The sequence below is a fragment of the Struthio camelus genome, chromosome 14 (assembly GCF_040807025.1).
Source record: "Struthio camelus isolate bStrCam1 chromosome 14, bStrCam1.hap1, whole genome shotgun sequence".
NCBI classification, from domain to species: Eukaryota; Metazoa; Chordata; class Aves; order Struthioniformes; family Struthionidae; genus Struthio; species Struthio camelus.
This window is the reverse complement of record NC_090955.1, coordinates 405,758-421,001: the sequence shown is the minus strand read 5'-3', so window position 1 is coordinate 421,001 and position 15,244 is coordinate 405,758. Positions and strand designations below refer to the sequence as shown.

The 15,244-nt window shown below is 35.9% G+C and overlaps 1 protein-coding gene across 12 annotated transcripts in view; it reads right to left on the bottom strand.

Annotated features, from left to right (window-relative positions):
- NR2C2 (nuclear receptor subfamily 2 group C member 2) overlaps positions 1–15,244 on the bottom strand; it is a 45,048-nt gene that overhangs the window by 15,033 nt on the left and 14,771 nt on the right. For all 12 annotated transcript variants that reach the window (XR_011134519.1, XR_011134518.1, XR_011134520.1 and 9 more), the window contains 10 exons: positions 14,579–14,689; positions 11,072–11,272; positions 9,228–9,330; positions 8,545–8,724; positions 6,223–6,370; positions 4,498–4,591; positions 3,952–4,085; positions 2,177–2,354; positions 1,063–1,184; positions 441–580 (listed from right to left, as the gene is read on the bottom strand). Coding sequence is in view for 9 of the 12 variants with exons in the window: in XM_068907283.1 (XP_068763384.1) it covers positions 441–580; positions 1,063–1,184; positions 2,177–2,354; positions 3,952–4,085; positions 4,498–4,591; positions 6,223–6,370; positions 8,545–8,724; positions 9,228–9,330; positions 11,072–11,272; positions 14,579–14,689 (1,411 nt within the window). In the remaining 3 variants the exon portion in view is untranslated. The remainder of the gene's footprint in view (positions 1–440; positions 581–1,062; positions 1,185–2,176; positions 2,355–3,951; positions 4,086–4,497; positions 4,592–6,222; positions 6,371–8,544; positions 8,725–9,227; positions 9,331–11,071; positions 11,273–14,578; positions 14,690–15,244) is intronic.

The following is a 15,244-nucleotide window of genomic DNA, read 5'->3' as shown; positions in this document are numbered from 1 at the left end:
TTTTGAAGGAAAAAAAAAATCAGGTGTGGTTTAGAAAAAGGCATCATTCTAACAGGAAAAAGAAAATTTACATCTGGATCAGAGGAAAGCTCTGTGAGTGAAACCTGACTTCAGGATGCACTAATGTTTCGTTACGTTGCTAGTCAGATGTAGATGATGGAGGAGGAAAATTTCTACCTTCTCCAACCTTATCCCTATATTTTCTGTGGACACTTCTGTCCCACTGAAAGATCTCTGTGAGGTCAGTGCAACAAGGGCCAGAGACCCCTACGGGAGAGGTCATCATCGCAAGTGAGGGATTCTCCTGCCCCTGGATCAGGTGAACAATGCTGTCACCCATCAGAAAATACCTTGTGACAAATGTTATTCAAATTCCAGTTTCTGACCCTGTACCATTGACAGGGAAGATCATCTGTAAGTGCCATACACTGAACACATACCTTCCTGTATGCTGTTCTGGAGGTGGTTGACAATAGCTGCTAGGATGGTAGACAAACTCATCACCTGTGCACACTGTGCCAGGCCTAAGGTAAAGAGCTCATTCCAGCAGGCACGCACAAGGCTTGTATTACAGTCCTGCCTATAAGCAACACAAAATCAAATAACTATCGTTAGTGTTCATATCATGTTGGCATTACCCTACATAAAGTATGCTAATTATAAAAAAATAATAATAGTAAGGATTAATGTATTCCATATAACTTTAGTAAAGGGCATATATTAGCATATTACAGGAATTACAATATTATTGGAAACCATTTCAGGTTATCTGTTAAATGGTTCTAGTTCTTTATCGAGATATATTTCTACAAATTAAATGCTTTTGAGTCACCTTTCACTTCTGTAACCACAGTAACATTAAATATTGTAATTATCCCCTCCTCTGCCATCTTCAATTTTTTCATTAAAAAAAAAATTGCATAGCCTTCACACATTTTAAAGAATTAATTAAAAATTAAACAATGTAATAATTAAAAAATTCAAAACAGTTGAAAAGTGTTCAGATCAGTACTTAAATTTCAGTAGAAAACAAACTGTTCAACAGAAAAATGTCTTGTTTACCCAAGTGCTTGAAATGCAGGTATGGACCTTGCCCAGTGCATAGAGAGGAAAAGTAGCCGTGATGCTGACTCACAGATATAGTGAACATTAAGGTACTCCGGCATTGGACTGGGCATTGTCAGCTGCAAAAAATAAAAGTACAGTACAGTATATGTAGTTCAAGCATAAATAAATTTTTATTATAAATCAAATAAGGAACAAAAACTTTCCAACTACTCTTATAATCTGTCATAGCCAACTGTGTGATAAGAAACTGTCAAAGTAAAACTTAAGTAAACAATTCATTACTACTGGCAAGGAATGTAAAATGAGGGTAAGAGATAAGAAATTAGAAATAATGTGGCTGCTAACGTTTCCTTCTAAAATGTTTTAAATAGTCCTTTAATAACAATTAAATCTGTAATTTCATTGCCCTGTAGAGTGTTTTTAGTGTCACAGTACTATAAAACTTCTCTTGTAACTTTTAAAAAGTAAAATATCAACTCTAAACATCTAAAATAGGAAAATCATACAATAGAAATCTATGCTCACAAAACAGAATTAATGGCAATATGCAAGTCATGATAAAGGTTTGACTACATTAAGTATTACTTATCTCAGTAATTATTTTTGTATATCTTGAAACAATGCAATTTGGTAACAGCAATATGAACATTCTTGTTTCTCCCACGCTGTTCATCAACATGTATTTCTTTGCATTCACTTGAAACAGCAGCATCTTTAAAGTGCAAGACCTTCTACAGTGGCCTAACTGTAAGCATCTAAGGCGGCACTGGAGCCTTTTAGATGAAAGTTTTAAACTGTATATATTTATAAATGAATTAAGTATGCATATCATACTATTTGATACGGAACGTGATCATCAACAGCAATGGAAAGTAAAATAAATTTGAAAGCATCCTTCTGTCTATGAAAGGGTCCTGTGAAATAGTACCTACACTTTTCAGATACAACATGCAAGAGTGAAAACTGTTTAGACACTTTGTAACAGTAGATGTTTTACTGGGGGATGTTCACAAAATTAAATATAACAATAAAGAAAACATAGTAAGCTCGTTTTGGGTTATGTCTTAAAAATTACTTTGTTTAGCAAGATATGTCAAGAAGTACATACCTTAAATGTGACATGTGTATCTGTAAGTAGGGGTCCTTCCACTTCAATAATTGGTGTTGACTGATCTCTACTGATGACATGAATATTCCCTCCTCCTGTAGGATCCATCCCATCTGCCAAGTTCTGAGCTGCTGAGCCATCTGTGGTATTAAGTGCTTTAGCCAAAGTATCAAACGCTCTGCAGAAAAGAATAATAAACAACGAAAGAGTGCTTCCTTACAACCTTAGAAGTTTCATAGCAGTGGTCAGATGAAACCCTATAAAGTGTTTCCACTCAAAAGTTAATGAACAGAAACTGTACATTAAACTGTAACTGTTTATGCTAAGACATAGGACTAGATTTTTCAATACCATCTGGCCCCTTTCTTTTGTTCCATATATGGCTGGTAAAAGATTTCCTCTGTAAGGGAGAAACTTTTCCCTATCACAAGCCTTGCTTTAATTGTTCTCATTTTTGCTAATAAAGAGGTCTCTTGCACTTACCATCCACTGTCCCCTCCTTCTCATCTTGGACATTCATAACAGATTAGGTGACGATTATAGAGCAGGTGCACTCTGCAGAGCGTGCAGTCCCTGTCCTCAATGTCCAGTTTGTGGGAACAGCAGAGGATAGTGTGATTCCCTTTGACACAACGTGCCCAAATTGCCTTCTCCTCAAGCTGGGATATGACGAGAAACTCCTGATTTCACAGTATAGACAGAGCCTTAGAAACCTTCTGACGGTTACGTAAGAGAAACTGGTCCCTCGACTTCTCTATACTCAAACTGTAGCTGGGCCATTGCAGAAATAAGGCAGTGTAAACTCCCTCCTTATGATAAACAGAGCTTAGATTTAGAGAAGAACTTTGTGCTCCTGTTTCACACCAATGGACAGTATTATGGTATTTGATAAAGCTGTTTTCCCACTATTTTTGTCAAGAAGTCTTCTTGATTTTTAGGATCTTTCTCTCTAAAAAAAGGAGGGGTATAAGTAGAAGCTGCAGAGTATAAAGTATTTAAGTATCAGTTCACTCAGAGAGTTTAAATAAAAGATTGAAGAACATGAAGTTAAGCACCTATTAATAATCTTCTACTTGAGGAGGACTGGACAGTTTTGAAACCAAGTATTTTTCCTCTTTCACTATACTGCCAATTTGTGTTGTCCTTTAGAAAAGTCAACTTAAAAATCTCAAGCCCTGCACAAAGTGGAAATTGCAAGATTCCACATTGCTTTTTTCTCATTAAGATAGGCAATAAAGACTTTAAATGAGAACTCAGTCTCTTTCTAAACATTAAAAAATTGTTTATTAATCTTACAGTTAACCACATTTTTCCTACACTACCAACTGGTAGTTTGGTAGCACATTCTCACAGAGAAATCAGCAATACCACCACTAAAGGGCAGGGCTAAGGGCATGAGATCTGCATAGAAGACGTTTCCATACGATAAGCCTATCAAATAAAACAGTACCAAAATGTTGTTATGCTCAGAGTCTCTCAAGAGAAGGTACTGTTTAAGGTCACAAACGAGTCATTTATTGAGTGTGAAATCTGGTCCAGCTTTAGAACACTACATTTACAACCAAACGTAACATGAAACACAATTCTTGGCAAGAAGAGGAGCGCAGGCTGAGGAGAACAATCAAACCTGAATTTCTAAAGAACTGATGTTCAAAGTAGGGGGCAATCTCTACTGTGTTTGGTGGCACAATATCAAATTGCTTCAATGAATGAGTGTAAGTGAACATAACAGAAAGTACAGCCTGCTACATTAACCTGCAGATGTAAATGCATACCGTGTAATCTCACTTGCAGATTGCTCTTCTTGTTGAATTTCAGAAGTATCTCCGTTATTTAGTGACTCACTGAGATTAGCAAGAGACGTTACAACATTTGCTAGCGTTCCTAAAGCACCCTGGCTTGTCTCAGCCTAGAAAGGAAGAACTGTGTTAGTGGATCAAAATTACAGGTGAAATACATTTTTCCTGCTTTTAATCTTTGTGTTCTTTTCTCCTTATGTACTTTTCCCTTCCCCTTGGATATTTACAAGATGACCAATGGCTCACATCTGTCTCAGGATGATCTCTACACTCTACTGGCACCACCAGTCTTCGTCCCTGCTGACATTTCGTGTGGAGAACTAGCTATGGCTAAACTTATGCATAAACATACCTATGAAAAGAAATGTCCTTGTTGATCAGATTATTACCAGCATTCTTACAGATCTTTAGACTTACCCTAGCCTTATCTTCTCAAGATGAAGAATGATTGTGTCTATGTACATAGCTAGAGTAATTTAGCCAAAAAATATAGGTTCAGAATTTAACTGAAAGAAATACTACCTTGGAGTCAGCAGCTAGGAGGACTGTACCATCATCCCTGATCAAAGGCTGCTGAATATTCACAAGCATTCCTGGATCAAGGAGACCTGCTGACCTGTTCAAAATTGTAACAGTTAATAATATTTACAGTTATCAAAAGAATGTGTAATTACCTATGTCAGAATAAAAGGTATCGTCAATTTTTAAATTTACAATTTAACGAAGCTCAGAATTTATCCTTCAGGACTTAAGTCTTTCTGGAACAGTGTCTGAAATAGAAAGACAGGAAATTCTAACATCCAATATGTTTTCCTTTCCTGTACAAAAGCAGTGATAACTTCCTAAACAGATTTCCCTATCACTTGCTTTTGACTCTAGTTTCTTCTGTCTTAAGGAAAGTTTTGTCTTCTCATGTCCTTATGAGTCATTTTAGAGCCACAGAGTTATGCATTAGACTTTGGAGGAAGCCATAACTGCGCACTCCAAGTTAGACATGGATAACACTGAATTAAAAAAAGTACTGTAAGAAGGTAAGTTTTACATTATAAAGCAGCCATAAACAGCTGTGTAATCAAAGTCTGCTTAAACTCTCAGCTGCCTTTACTTCTGCTGCCTTTTAAGGGAGATAGGGGCAAGTCCTTGCAGTCAGTAAATATAAGTATTACTTGTTACTTTTATAACACTCCAGGTCTGCACAATCCAATACAAAGAAGTAATGAACAAGTTCAGGGAATTTACAGTTCAGGTGCCTGACACTGAAATTGTCAGCTATCCCAGCCAGCAATTATCATGCGTTATGCAAACCTGAATCCTACATAAATAATACAGTCATGCTTAATGAACATCATCTTTTATAGGTCTGAAAGGGAGCTGTAACACAAGTAAATATCAATGCGGCCAATGTGTCAGACAGTAGCAATTTTTAAACAGTTTGACTCACAAATGACAAATCTGAAAACCAGTTCTACAAATCTCAGGCCCAGCCTTCAAAACTGCAGTGTCACTTGTTCCACAAAGTGCGTGTGTGTATGTGTGTGTGTATCTATCTATCTATAAACTAGATATTGAGATCCACTATCTTTATGTGGTTATTCATTGTTCAAACACTATCTGGGCCTACAGTTTTCAAAATGCGGTATTTAATCTAGACTTCTATTTCATTCTGTTTCGAAAAAGAGAAATCCTGCCTCATTTATTGTAATATTCTTTAGTACTCATGCATTTCCACACCCACTGCCTAAAGAGACAACTGAGAGCATGAGAACCACCTAGAAATATCTTCCATAAAAGGAAGCTGCTCTTCCTTTGCTGCTGTTCTTGAGACCAGTCTTTTGGAATCTGAATCAGCAGTCACTACAGTCTCTTCTGCTACTGTCTTTAGGAGGAAGAAGGCTAACTCCGCTATTTGCGGATTTCATTTCAGAGAAGCGGTAACCTGAATGCATCACAGGGTAAGTCTACGTGCTTTTTGCTTGCATATCACATATTCGCCCTGCCTATGCTTTGACCTGGCTGGACATGAGTCAGCTCTGAACTGGGAACTACCTCGCTGTACTCGGACATAAAAATTTTGATGAGCAGCAGAACATACTAGGTTGGTCTTGATAATGAAAGTAAATGACTTGTGAATTAGAACTGTTGTCTGGCCAATGGCTCGGAGCATAGAGAAAAGGAGTATAGGTGTACCTGCAAACCAATATGCAGAAGTACCCTTGAACAAGACTAATTTTATACTGAGGTACTCACCGTGCCCCATCTTTATCTGCAACAAATGTTGGAGTTGCTATTAGAGGACTTCGTAGATCTTTTCTGATATAGATTTTTTCAGTGGAAGCTGCACAGTTCGTTGGTTTTTCACGTTGCACATCAAAAGGTTTTCTTTCACTTTGAACCGCTACATAAAAATAGAAAACACACAGATTTGAAAGGAAATAATTCAACCAAAAATTACAAAAAGAAAGCAAAATTCTCACAGTAGGATTTCAGCTTGCACAATCGTAGTGAGGTGTCCGTTCAGTGCAAAACTGGAAATTAAATACGAAGACTGCAGAAATACATGCTCCAGTTTGACTATGCCTATGACTAAGTACACTTTAACTAAGAAAGTAATAGGTTGATCATTGGCTTCAAGTTTTGCTAAACTGAAGTCAAAGCCTGCTATTACATTGGCATTTCATCAAATGGAACATTCTGGAAGATGTATTTTCAAAATCTATTTTTAGGTAACTGATAAGGTAAACCAATATCTAAATGTTAGACTCAATCTTATCCTGGATGATTCAAAATAATACAAACCCAGAATGAACCCAAAGTCAAGACAGGCAAGGTAGCTCCAGGATCACACTGTTATGGGAGAGATATAGCGTAATTGCCTGTGAGAGGAGTTTGTGCGTGTGTAACTTACTCATTCATTCATTCAAGCCAATGAATGCAGCAGCATTCCAAAACCAACCTTTTCAGAATTGAAAATATCTCCACTTGAAAACTTGAAGAAAATAAGCTTAATCTCCAACATGCCAAACAGGTGTGGTAAATCTTTTAATAAAAATAGTAAGAAACAGTGCCTTTATAGTTTCAAATAGAGTGAAAAGCGTATCTTTATAATGTTAGGATTTTATAACTGAACAGATTGTTACAGAAAGTTAGCTAGCTGGAATCTAAGCCGCTAAACTGCACGGAACTCCTGTACAGCTTGGCACACCATTGGACTGCCTCAATTTTTCACCTGAAAATGAGGATAATAAAACTAAGGAAAAAAAGAATATGAGGCTAATACAAATATTTTAAGTGTTGTAAAAACATTAATTCTCACAACGGTTTGCAAACGTAAGGCATTATATAAATGAAAAGACTGTTACTGTGCTATTCATTATACCAATTAATCATACAACAGTTAGCACCCCTAGAGAAGACTCAATCCATTATTATCTAAGAAACAAAAAGTCTAATCCTACCATATAGACCTTTTGAACATATATGTTTCTCTCTATCTTCGTAGCCAGCAAGGCTTATTTACTTCTTGGTTTTATTTTTGCTATACTGTTAGAGGAAAGCAGAATTTAGGGGATCAAAAAGACGGTATATCCATTTTCTTGGCTTGGTGAATACAAAAGTATTCATTAGAAACCTGATCCAATGCCCAGTAAAGTCAGTGAGCATATATCAGATTAATCTTCAGCTAAGAAAGGTTAAATTTCCGAAAATGCAGCAGTTCCTCCTGCACAAATGTGCCCTTTATACTCAGCACAATATGTGAAAGCACAACAATCAGATCACTAGAAGTCTGGAGTTCCAAAGTGCAAACGCAACAAAGAACTCTTATAGTTACATCTTAAAGTTCTGCCTCCTCTGGAACTCAGTAGTACACATCTTGCTTAGATCAGAAGTGCTTCATCTTAGATTCTCCTTAAATTTATCGCAAAACAACCAGGTAATAGGCTTCATGAAGTCCTGGACTGGAAGCAGAGGGTGCTATAAATCAGAAGCAAAGTACATTGGAAGAAGTGTTTGGACCCTAGCACTGCAACTGCAGGAAGCACCGCATACAAAGATGAAAGTATATTTTTTAATATATGACAGTATATACAATGCCTCTTATAATATAATTCTGCTCATAAATGATAAAATTAATTTAAAATTTAAAAAGAAAGGACATCAAACACTTTCTATCACTAGAGAAAGAGAGGAGCAAAAATAAATCAAAAGGAAAGCAGATTCTGAACATGGAAAACTAGACTCAGATTTATGACTATCCATGTTAAACTATTTCGTATTACAAACATATGCTGTATTTGTAACATGCATTGTAAGTAAAGTTCTAACCAGGCTCCTCAAGGACTACCGTAATATAACGCATAGTTCAAAACAAATCACTGTTGCACCTCAGACATAAAAGGGTGATGAAAGAAAGGTGAGGTAGATTCTTTGGCTGCCAAAGTTCTGTTCCCTCTTAATCTTCAAGCAACATACACTGAAATGGAAAGAAACTGAAGTACACTAAAAAGCAGTGGTAGTCCACATATTCATTACTTGGTAGGCACAGTCTCACATTGGGTACTAAACACTCACATTCCATTTTCATGCCCATCTCTAGGCATTTCTTAAGCCTACAAAACTGGCAACGATTCCGATGGTGTTTATTGATGATACAGTCCTGGTTGCTACGACAACTGTAGGTCAAATTCTTCCTTACGCTCCTTTTAAAGAAACCTTTGCATCCCTCACAACTGACAGCACCATAGTGACGACCTACATGGAAAGGAAACATATATAAGAAATTGTCATTTGATAACATCATATGTTTTAACATCAAAATGTTTATCTTAGGCAAGTAAAACATACCGTAAAAGTCATAATTTAAATTTATTTTGTATTCTTGTCATCATTTTGAATTGTGAAAGCATGGTTAAAGTCTTACCGGATGTTTCTTGCTTACCTGTTGTCAGGGTATTTTGTCAGGGGGAAAGAATGAAAGAAGAGAGGGGAAAGGGTAAGTCTGTTTTTCAGACAGTCTGTTTTCCAATTCTGGCCAAGTACAGATGCAATCCTATCTGCTGTTACAGATAGGATATAAAATATACAAAGGGTATTGCATGCTAAAAATTCCATTATAAGAGCATAAAGGTTAAGTGTTTCAGTAATTTCTTACTTAAGCATGGTTAACATCAATTAAAATATATGCAACCTCCTCCCTTCATCCTAGCCATCATTTCAATCAAGTTTCTTGTATGCTTCATTGTATACTTCCTTACCTGACGCTTTATCCCCACAGACCACACAATATTCTACTACTTGGGGCCGCGGAACATCAGCTTTTCCCAGCAAACGTTCCACCGAAGCAGTGTCTGTCACTATCTAAAATAAAATTCAAAACCAAAAAGAGGGAATTAGCCAATATATTCTCCTGACATGTAAGAAAGAGGCTTAGCCTACAGAGCAAGGTTGGTGTATTGACTGGGAAGAGGTGGCTGAATTTGAGGATAAGGGATAACAAGCTGAAATTAAATTTAGTAGTATAAAATGCAAGTTTATGAGAGTTTTTTATTGCAAAAAGTGAGAGCTCACTGTTTAGAACAGATAGAGGACGAGGAGATGAACATATTGATCAGGGGACAACTATAAGCAACCGGTGCTAGCCACAGCAAAGGTAAATTTCATCTAATGATATATCAGGTGAGCTGTTTCCATTAAAGATAGGAAAATATTAGCGCTATTAACATAAGGCTCTAGTAACATAAGGCTCACATCTAAAATAAATATTCTGCAGAATTTTGGCCAACCATGCTTAAAAATACAGAATTCATATCAGAACATGTTAAAGAGGTACTAAAATGACATGGGAAATGCCAAGCTTACAAGAGAACAATAAAAGAGCAATTCAGAAAATGATGGCTGAAAAGAGATGGCATTTAAAAAATATGTTTTGTTAAAATACCATGCACATTTCAAAAGATTTTTTTTTTTTGATGGCCATTTCAGTGATATATTCTTAAAATGGTCATGGAAAACAAGAATTCCAAGTTAAGCTCCCAACTTTGTTCAGGACAAATAACTTTCCTCATTTGTGCAGTTAACAGCATCCTTCCCTTCTTGCAATTATTGTCAAGCAGCTACTGCATTTTAGCCACAGAGGACTGTATTTCAGATGCTGTTCCCATTTATCTCTTCTCTTGTTAATAGGGATATAAGGTTTAGAGGGGATAGCCTGAAGCAGAGACCTATTATACAAACAGTTCTGCTTCCTAAGGCCTTAGATCTCCAAATTTTATTATTTTTTGCCTTCAAGTCTTTTTCTGTCCAAAATATTCTACTCAACACAGACAAATAAAAGTACAAATCAGAAAAGAACTCTTTTAACAACAGGTAAACCAATTAGCATGGCAAAACAAAATGTCAATTTAAACTTCTTTTTAAAAGACTATCAGCACAATTTTTCACATATTTCTGTAAAAATCATACTTCTTCCTGTAAAATATTCTCTACTCTAACTGTAACAATAGGGGTTAGGCATCTTTTAAAAAAGACATGAATGCTGGGAAGAAATCTCAAATTTCACTAGAGATGGATTATGGTCTTATATAATTTGTTTTGCAATGCTCCAGTTGGTCTGGATTATGCTCAAGACCCATAAAGCAATACAACAAAGGAGAGCTGCTGCTCCAAAGAGCTTCTACTCGGATGTCTCGATACTGCATTGTGAATATAAGCTTGCCCAGGTGAGTTGTATCTCTGCACATCTCTGAATCTCTAAATACCATCTGAAATCCTGGCACTTCTCACAGGAACTAGCTTAAGTATGCATTTATGTCTTTGCACACTTGGGATTTTAACGTGAACACACAATAAGAGGTGATGAATGTAATGGAATGCATGAGGAACAAGAAGGAAGACAGGAGGATTTAAGATTGAATAACGAAGCCTACAATTTGCATGGTTTACACATCTTTTAATAGGTATGGCCCAATCCATGTCATTAGACCTTTAGAAAACTATTACAATTTCTAATGTCTTAGAGCAATTGTATACTTAACTCATCTAAAAATCAAAAACAGAAAGAAAAAAAAAATCTATGGTTTACCTTAATTGTTACATTTACCTGAATTCTGCCTGGCACAATGTTGTCTGTGGTGGTAAAGATAAGCTGCTTGGCATTAGATGTCTCAGGTGCTGCCAGTATCACCTTTCCTGCACCAGTTCCATCTGGACTGGCTAAAATAAACTGTTGCTTTGGAGATACAGATGAGTCCACTGCTGTCACTATTTGGATTTTTTGCCCTGTTTGCTGATCTGTCACAATCTGTAAAACATATTGAAGATTTTTATACGGCACAGTAAACTTAAGTTTTTAAAACCTTTGATTCTGCCTCAAAATTATATGCTACTGTCTGATAACGGTCCTTGTTATTTATTGTTTTGCTATTTGTACCGTTATTAGACCTGCAAAAAGTTATTTGACCTGCCTACAGAAAGTGCAAAACAATAGAATCAAACCAAATACATATGTATGTGTATATCCATACTCAGTGCAGAGAAGGGAAATGCTAGAAGAGTTTGTGAAAAGGGCAGCTCTGGTATCATTAATGAAAAGATATGGGGAAGAGAACTATTGTAATCTCATTTTACACTTCAAAAGGCGTTATGTATAGTGGGCCACAAACAAAGTAAGAATGAAACACAATACTGAAGACTCCTGTATTCCCTACTGATTCTCTCAATTCTCTAAATGAATATATAACATATTGCAGTTGATGATGAGTGGCAGGCATATATGCAAGGCATACTCTGTCTAATCTAATGAGATAGCATCATAGGAATTTCCTCACATAAAGAATTAAAAAAAAAAATAGTAAATATACCTTGAGGTAAAACCTACCTCATTCTGAAAAGCTGAAAAGACATTAGCACACTATGAAATCGATCTTTATTTAAAAAAAAAAAAAAAAAGTATTCCACATACATCTGATAACATTAATAACATTATAGCTGGCCAAAAACAAATACACAATATTTAAAGTTATGTTAGTTAACACTGGTGCAAAATTTCCTTGACAAGTAAGATTTTGCAGGTTAATGACTTTAATCCTCAACAAAAAAATACATATCACTATCATCAACATTTAAAAAATGAAGGATTAAAGACAAATTAAAGGACTGTTAATTAATTTTGAATAGTTATTCTACTACCATCTCAGTACCCAGGTTGTATTTATGAGACTATTTCTTCATGGAAATTCGTCCTTCGCAAATTAAAAACTGCTCTAACTGACAAAAAAAAGTCACTGGTGAATTCTTGAGAATTGTACTTGTTTTGAATATATATGATTATATCAGCTATACTGAAATAACATATTTATGTATTTGGCTTACTGATTAGAGTTAAAACCACTATTGAGAAAAAACGTGAAGCTAACTTGCACATACACTGATATTTTTGTTAAATTGAGTGTACTGTCACAATAATAGTATATTTATTTCCCTAATTTTGATTACCTAGACTTTTTATCGAATTGCCATGTGTTTTTTTTTTTTTAAACCTGTCTTACAGGAAGTGTAACCGTATGCTAATAATTTTACTAAGTTAGAATGTCTTAAAAAGGACTAGAACTACCCACAAAAATTAAAATTTGTGAAAATCCTGTGTACATCATAATATTTCTACAGTAGCAAACTTCAAGAGGTGTAAGAATTAAATTATAAATAGGATGATATTTTTAGATTACAGAAACTTTTCAGGAAAAGCTCATCTTAGCTGCTTTGATTACAAACCTCGTGAAACTTGTAGGATGGAAATGGTACTCAAAGCTGGGGATGAAGCCAGATTTCTTATGAAGATTAATTTCTGCCTACTACTAAGTTTTGGACAAGGCACAGCTTCCAGAGATTCTTTAAAGACCTGTATCCACATAAATGTTTCAGTGCTTAAGTGGATGAATTTTAATCCAGTTTGCTTCTACTAACACATAACTCCAAAGCAACTCAAAGGTTAAAAGACAATCCTCACCTCTCAGCCCCATGCAGAGTTGTTAAGCTCTCCAAAGTTTTCCCTACAGTTTTCCTTGGCCACCACCATGTTTCATATGGAAGATCTTAGCTAATAGGATAATTCACACTGAAATCTAATCTTGGATTATGACTGGCACCACTGTGATACTGTCTGTATTTGTTTTAAGGAAGTGGGAATATTCTTTTCTCATCCTAATATTCTCCTTCAGCATGGATTCGTAGTTTTTTTCAGAAACATCTGTGATATTAGGAGGTAGATTATTGTGCACAACTAAGCAATCATTACAATGGAAATACCTACCTTATGAATGCTGAAATATTCAGTATGCTTCAGTTATTCATTTTGTGAGAACATATATCTTGCAATGAAATAGCAGGTATGTATTGATACAGCTACTCTACCAGGCAAAATAGAGATCATGCCACCAGAAAACTGTATCAAAAACGGAAACTTTCCATCCAACCAGAATCTGGAGAATCAGCAAGTGAAACAATATCGCTGTCAGATGCTACCATTTTTTGATACCTTAGAGGAACATATCTTAGATAAAACACATAGCTAAATGTTGTTGAGACATGAAGAATATCTCCTTGGTCCTCTCTATAAAGAATAATCACAGAGACTTCTTTGTAACGTTTTATATATCAGATGTAAACACTGATGATAGCCCAGACAAAAGAGGCTGGATAATAAATGGATGATATTTAGCTTTGTAAGAAAGACTAATGATGCATACTATAATTTGAATCTTGGAGAATGATGCTACAGAAAAAAAAAACTGTATTATGATTCCATTAAGTATAACGGTAATATCAAAATTATTGAAGAAGCGTTTCTGCGGCTGTTCATAGGAGCAGGGTTCTCTTTCATCCCAATGACCCAAGTAACAACCCAACCTGATCAAGATGTATCCCAGGGAGACTCCATCCTGCGGTAGAAGCCGCATTGCAAGGACTGTTCCAAATGCCCTGGAGTACAAGGTCTCCAGTACAATCTCTGGCAGAAGTGGAGTAGAATAGGATGGTGGAGAACAAGGTCAAGGAGGGCAAAAGATCAGTATTGCAAGCACTGCAATACTACAGTAACATTAATACTTGGAAATATTTGATATCACTTGGCACTGCAAACATTTAGAACTCTGATATATTGATGGTATCTGTATATTATCTATCAGCAATAACGACCCACTGTGTAGCATTCCCAAAGGCTACTGTTTGCTTAAGTAGGCTAGTCTCTCACTGGCTCCTTCTAAATACAAAGGAGAGCAATGCTTCTAGAGACCATCTTAGAACCGAGTTGGTTGACAGTGTCTCTCCGTTTGCTATGAGAGAGCTAAGGGAGATTTGTACACCTAGGGTAAGTTTAACTTTTGCAAATACTTGCCACTGACTCCATAGTCAATATGATTGTTATATACAGTCAAATAGTCATCACCAAATACAAGCTTAGGAGTAAAATAATTTTAGTTTGCACTAAGAAATGATCTGCTCTCACACAATTTAAGGAAATTTTCCACTGAATTTAGCATGCTTGGTACAAAACTAAGTGGGAGGAGAAGAAAAAAAACGAAGGTGTAATAATTAGTCAATGGATTTTTACCTGAATGCGCTGCGGTGAAGCTACAGAGGAGTCTGTGGAAATAATCTGGATACGTTGGGAAGGGCTGGTCATCACTGGAGATTCAGATAATGAAGTCTGAACAGTCTGCACCTGTAAATAATCCAAGGAATTTTGATTTGCTGTCACAGTCCAAGCACACTTTAAAATACATGTAAACATCAGATGGCCCTAGCATGGAATCGAAAATTATTAGAAAGATTTCAGCTGTTAAACCTACTGGGATCTACTTTCAATGAATTATCAGAATATTGGCTTTTTCAGGAAAAGAATGGATCTGATAGATGAAAAAAATAAACAAACAACCCCTCCCCCACAAGAACCACTCAATAATTATTGCTTGTCTCAAACAAAGAACATGTAATTAAACTGTGTGATCCTTCAGTTTATTGAAATGCAAAAATACACTTTTTTCAGTGCTTCAACTTTCAGTGATGTAGTCAACACTTTTTTTGCTTCTGTAGAAACAAAACGGGCTGTTTACACAATGACACATCATGTTAACTATTTCACCTTTTATTAGCTTTAAAGTACTGTATGAAAAATTTTTCCAATTTCAGGTGGCCCAAATTTAATTAAGCTTTCCCTAGAACCCTAAATAAACATGTCCTCAACCCCAGAAACACAAATGGGATGAGAGAGAGAAAA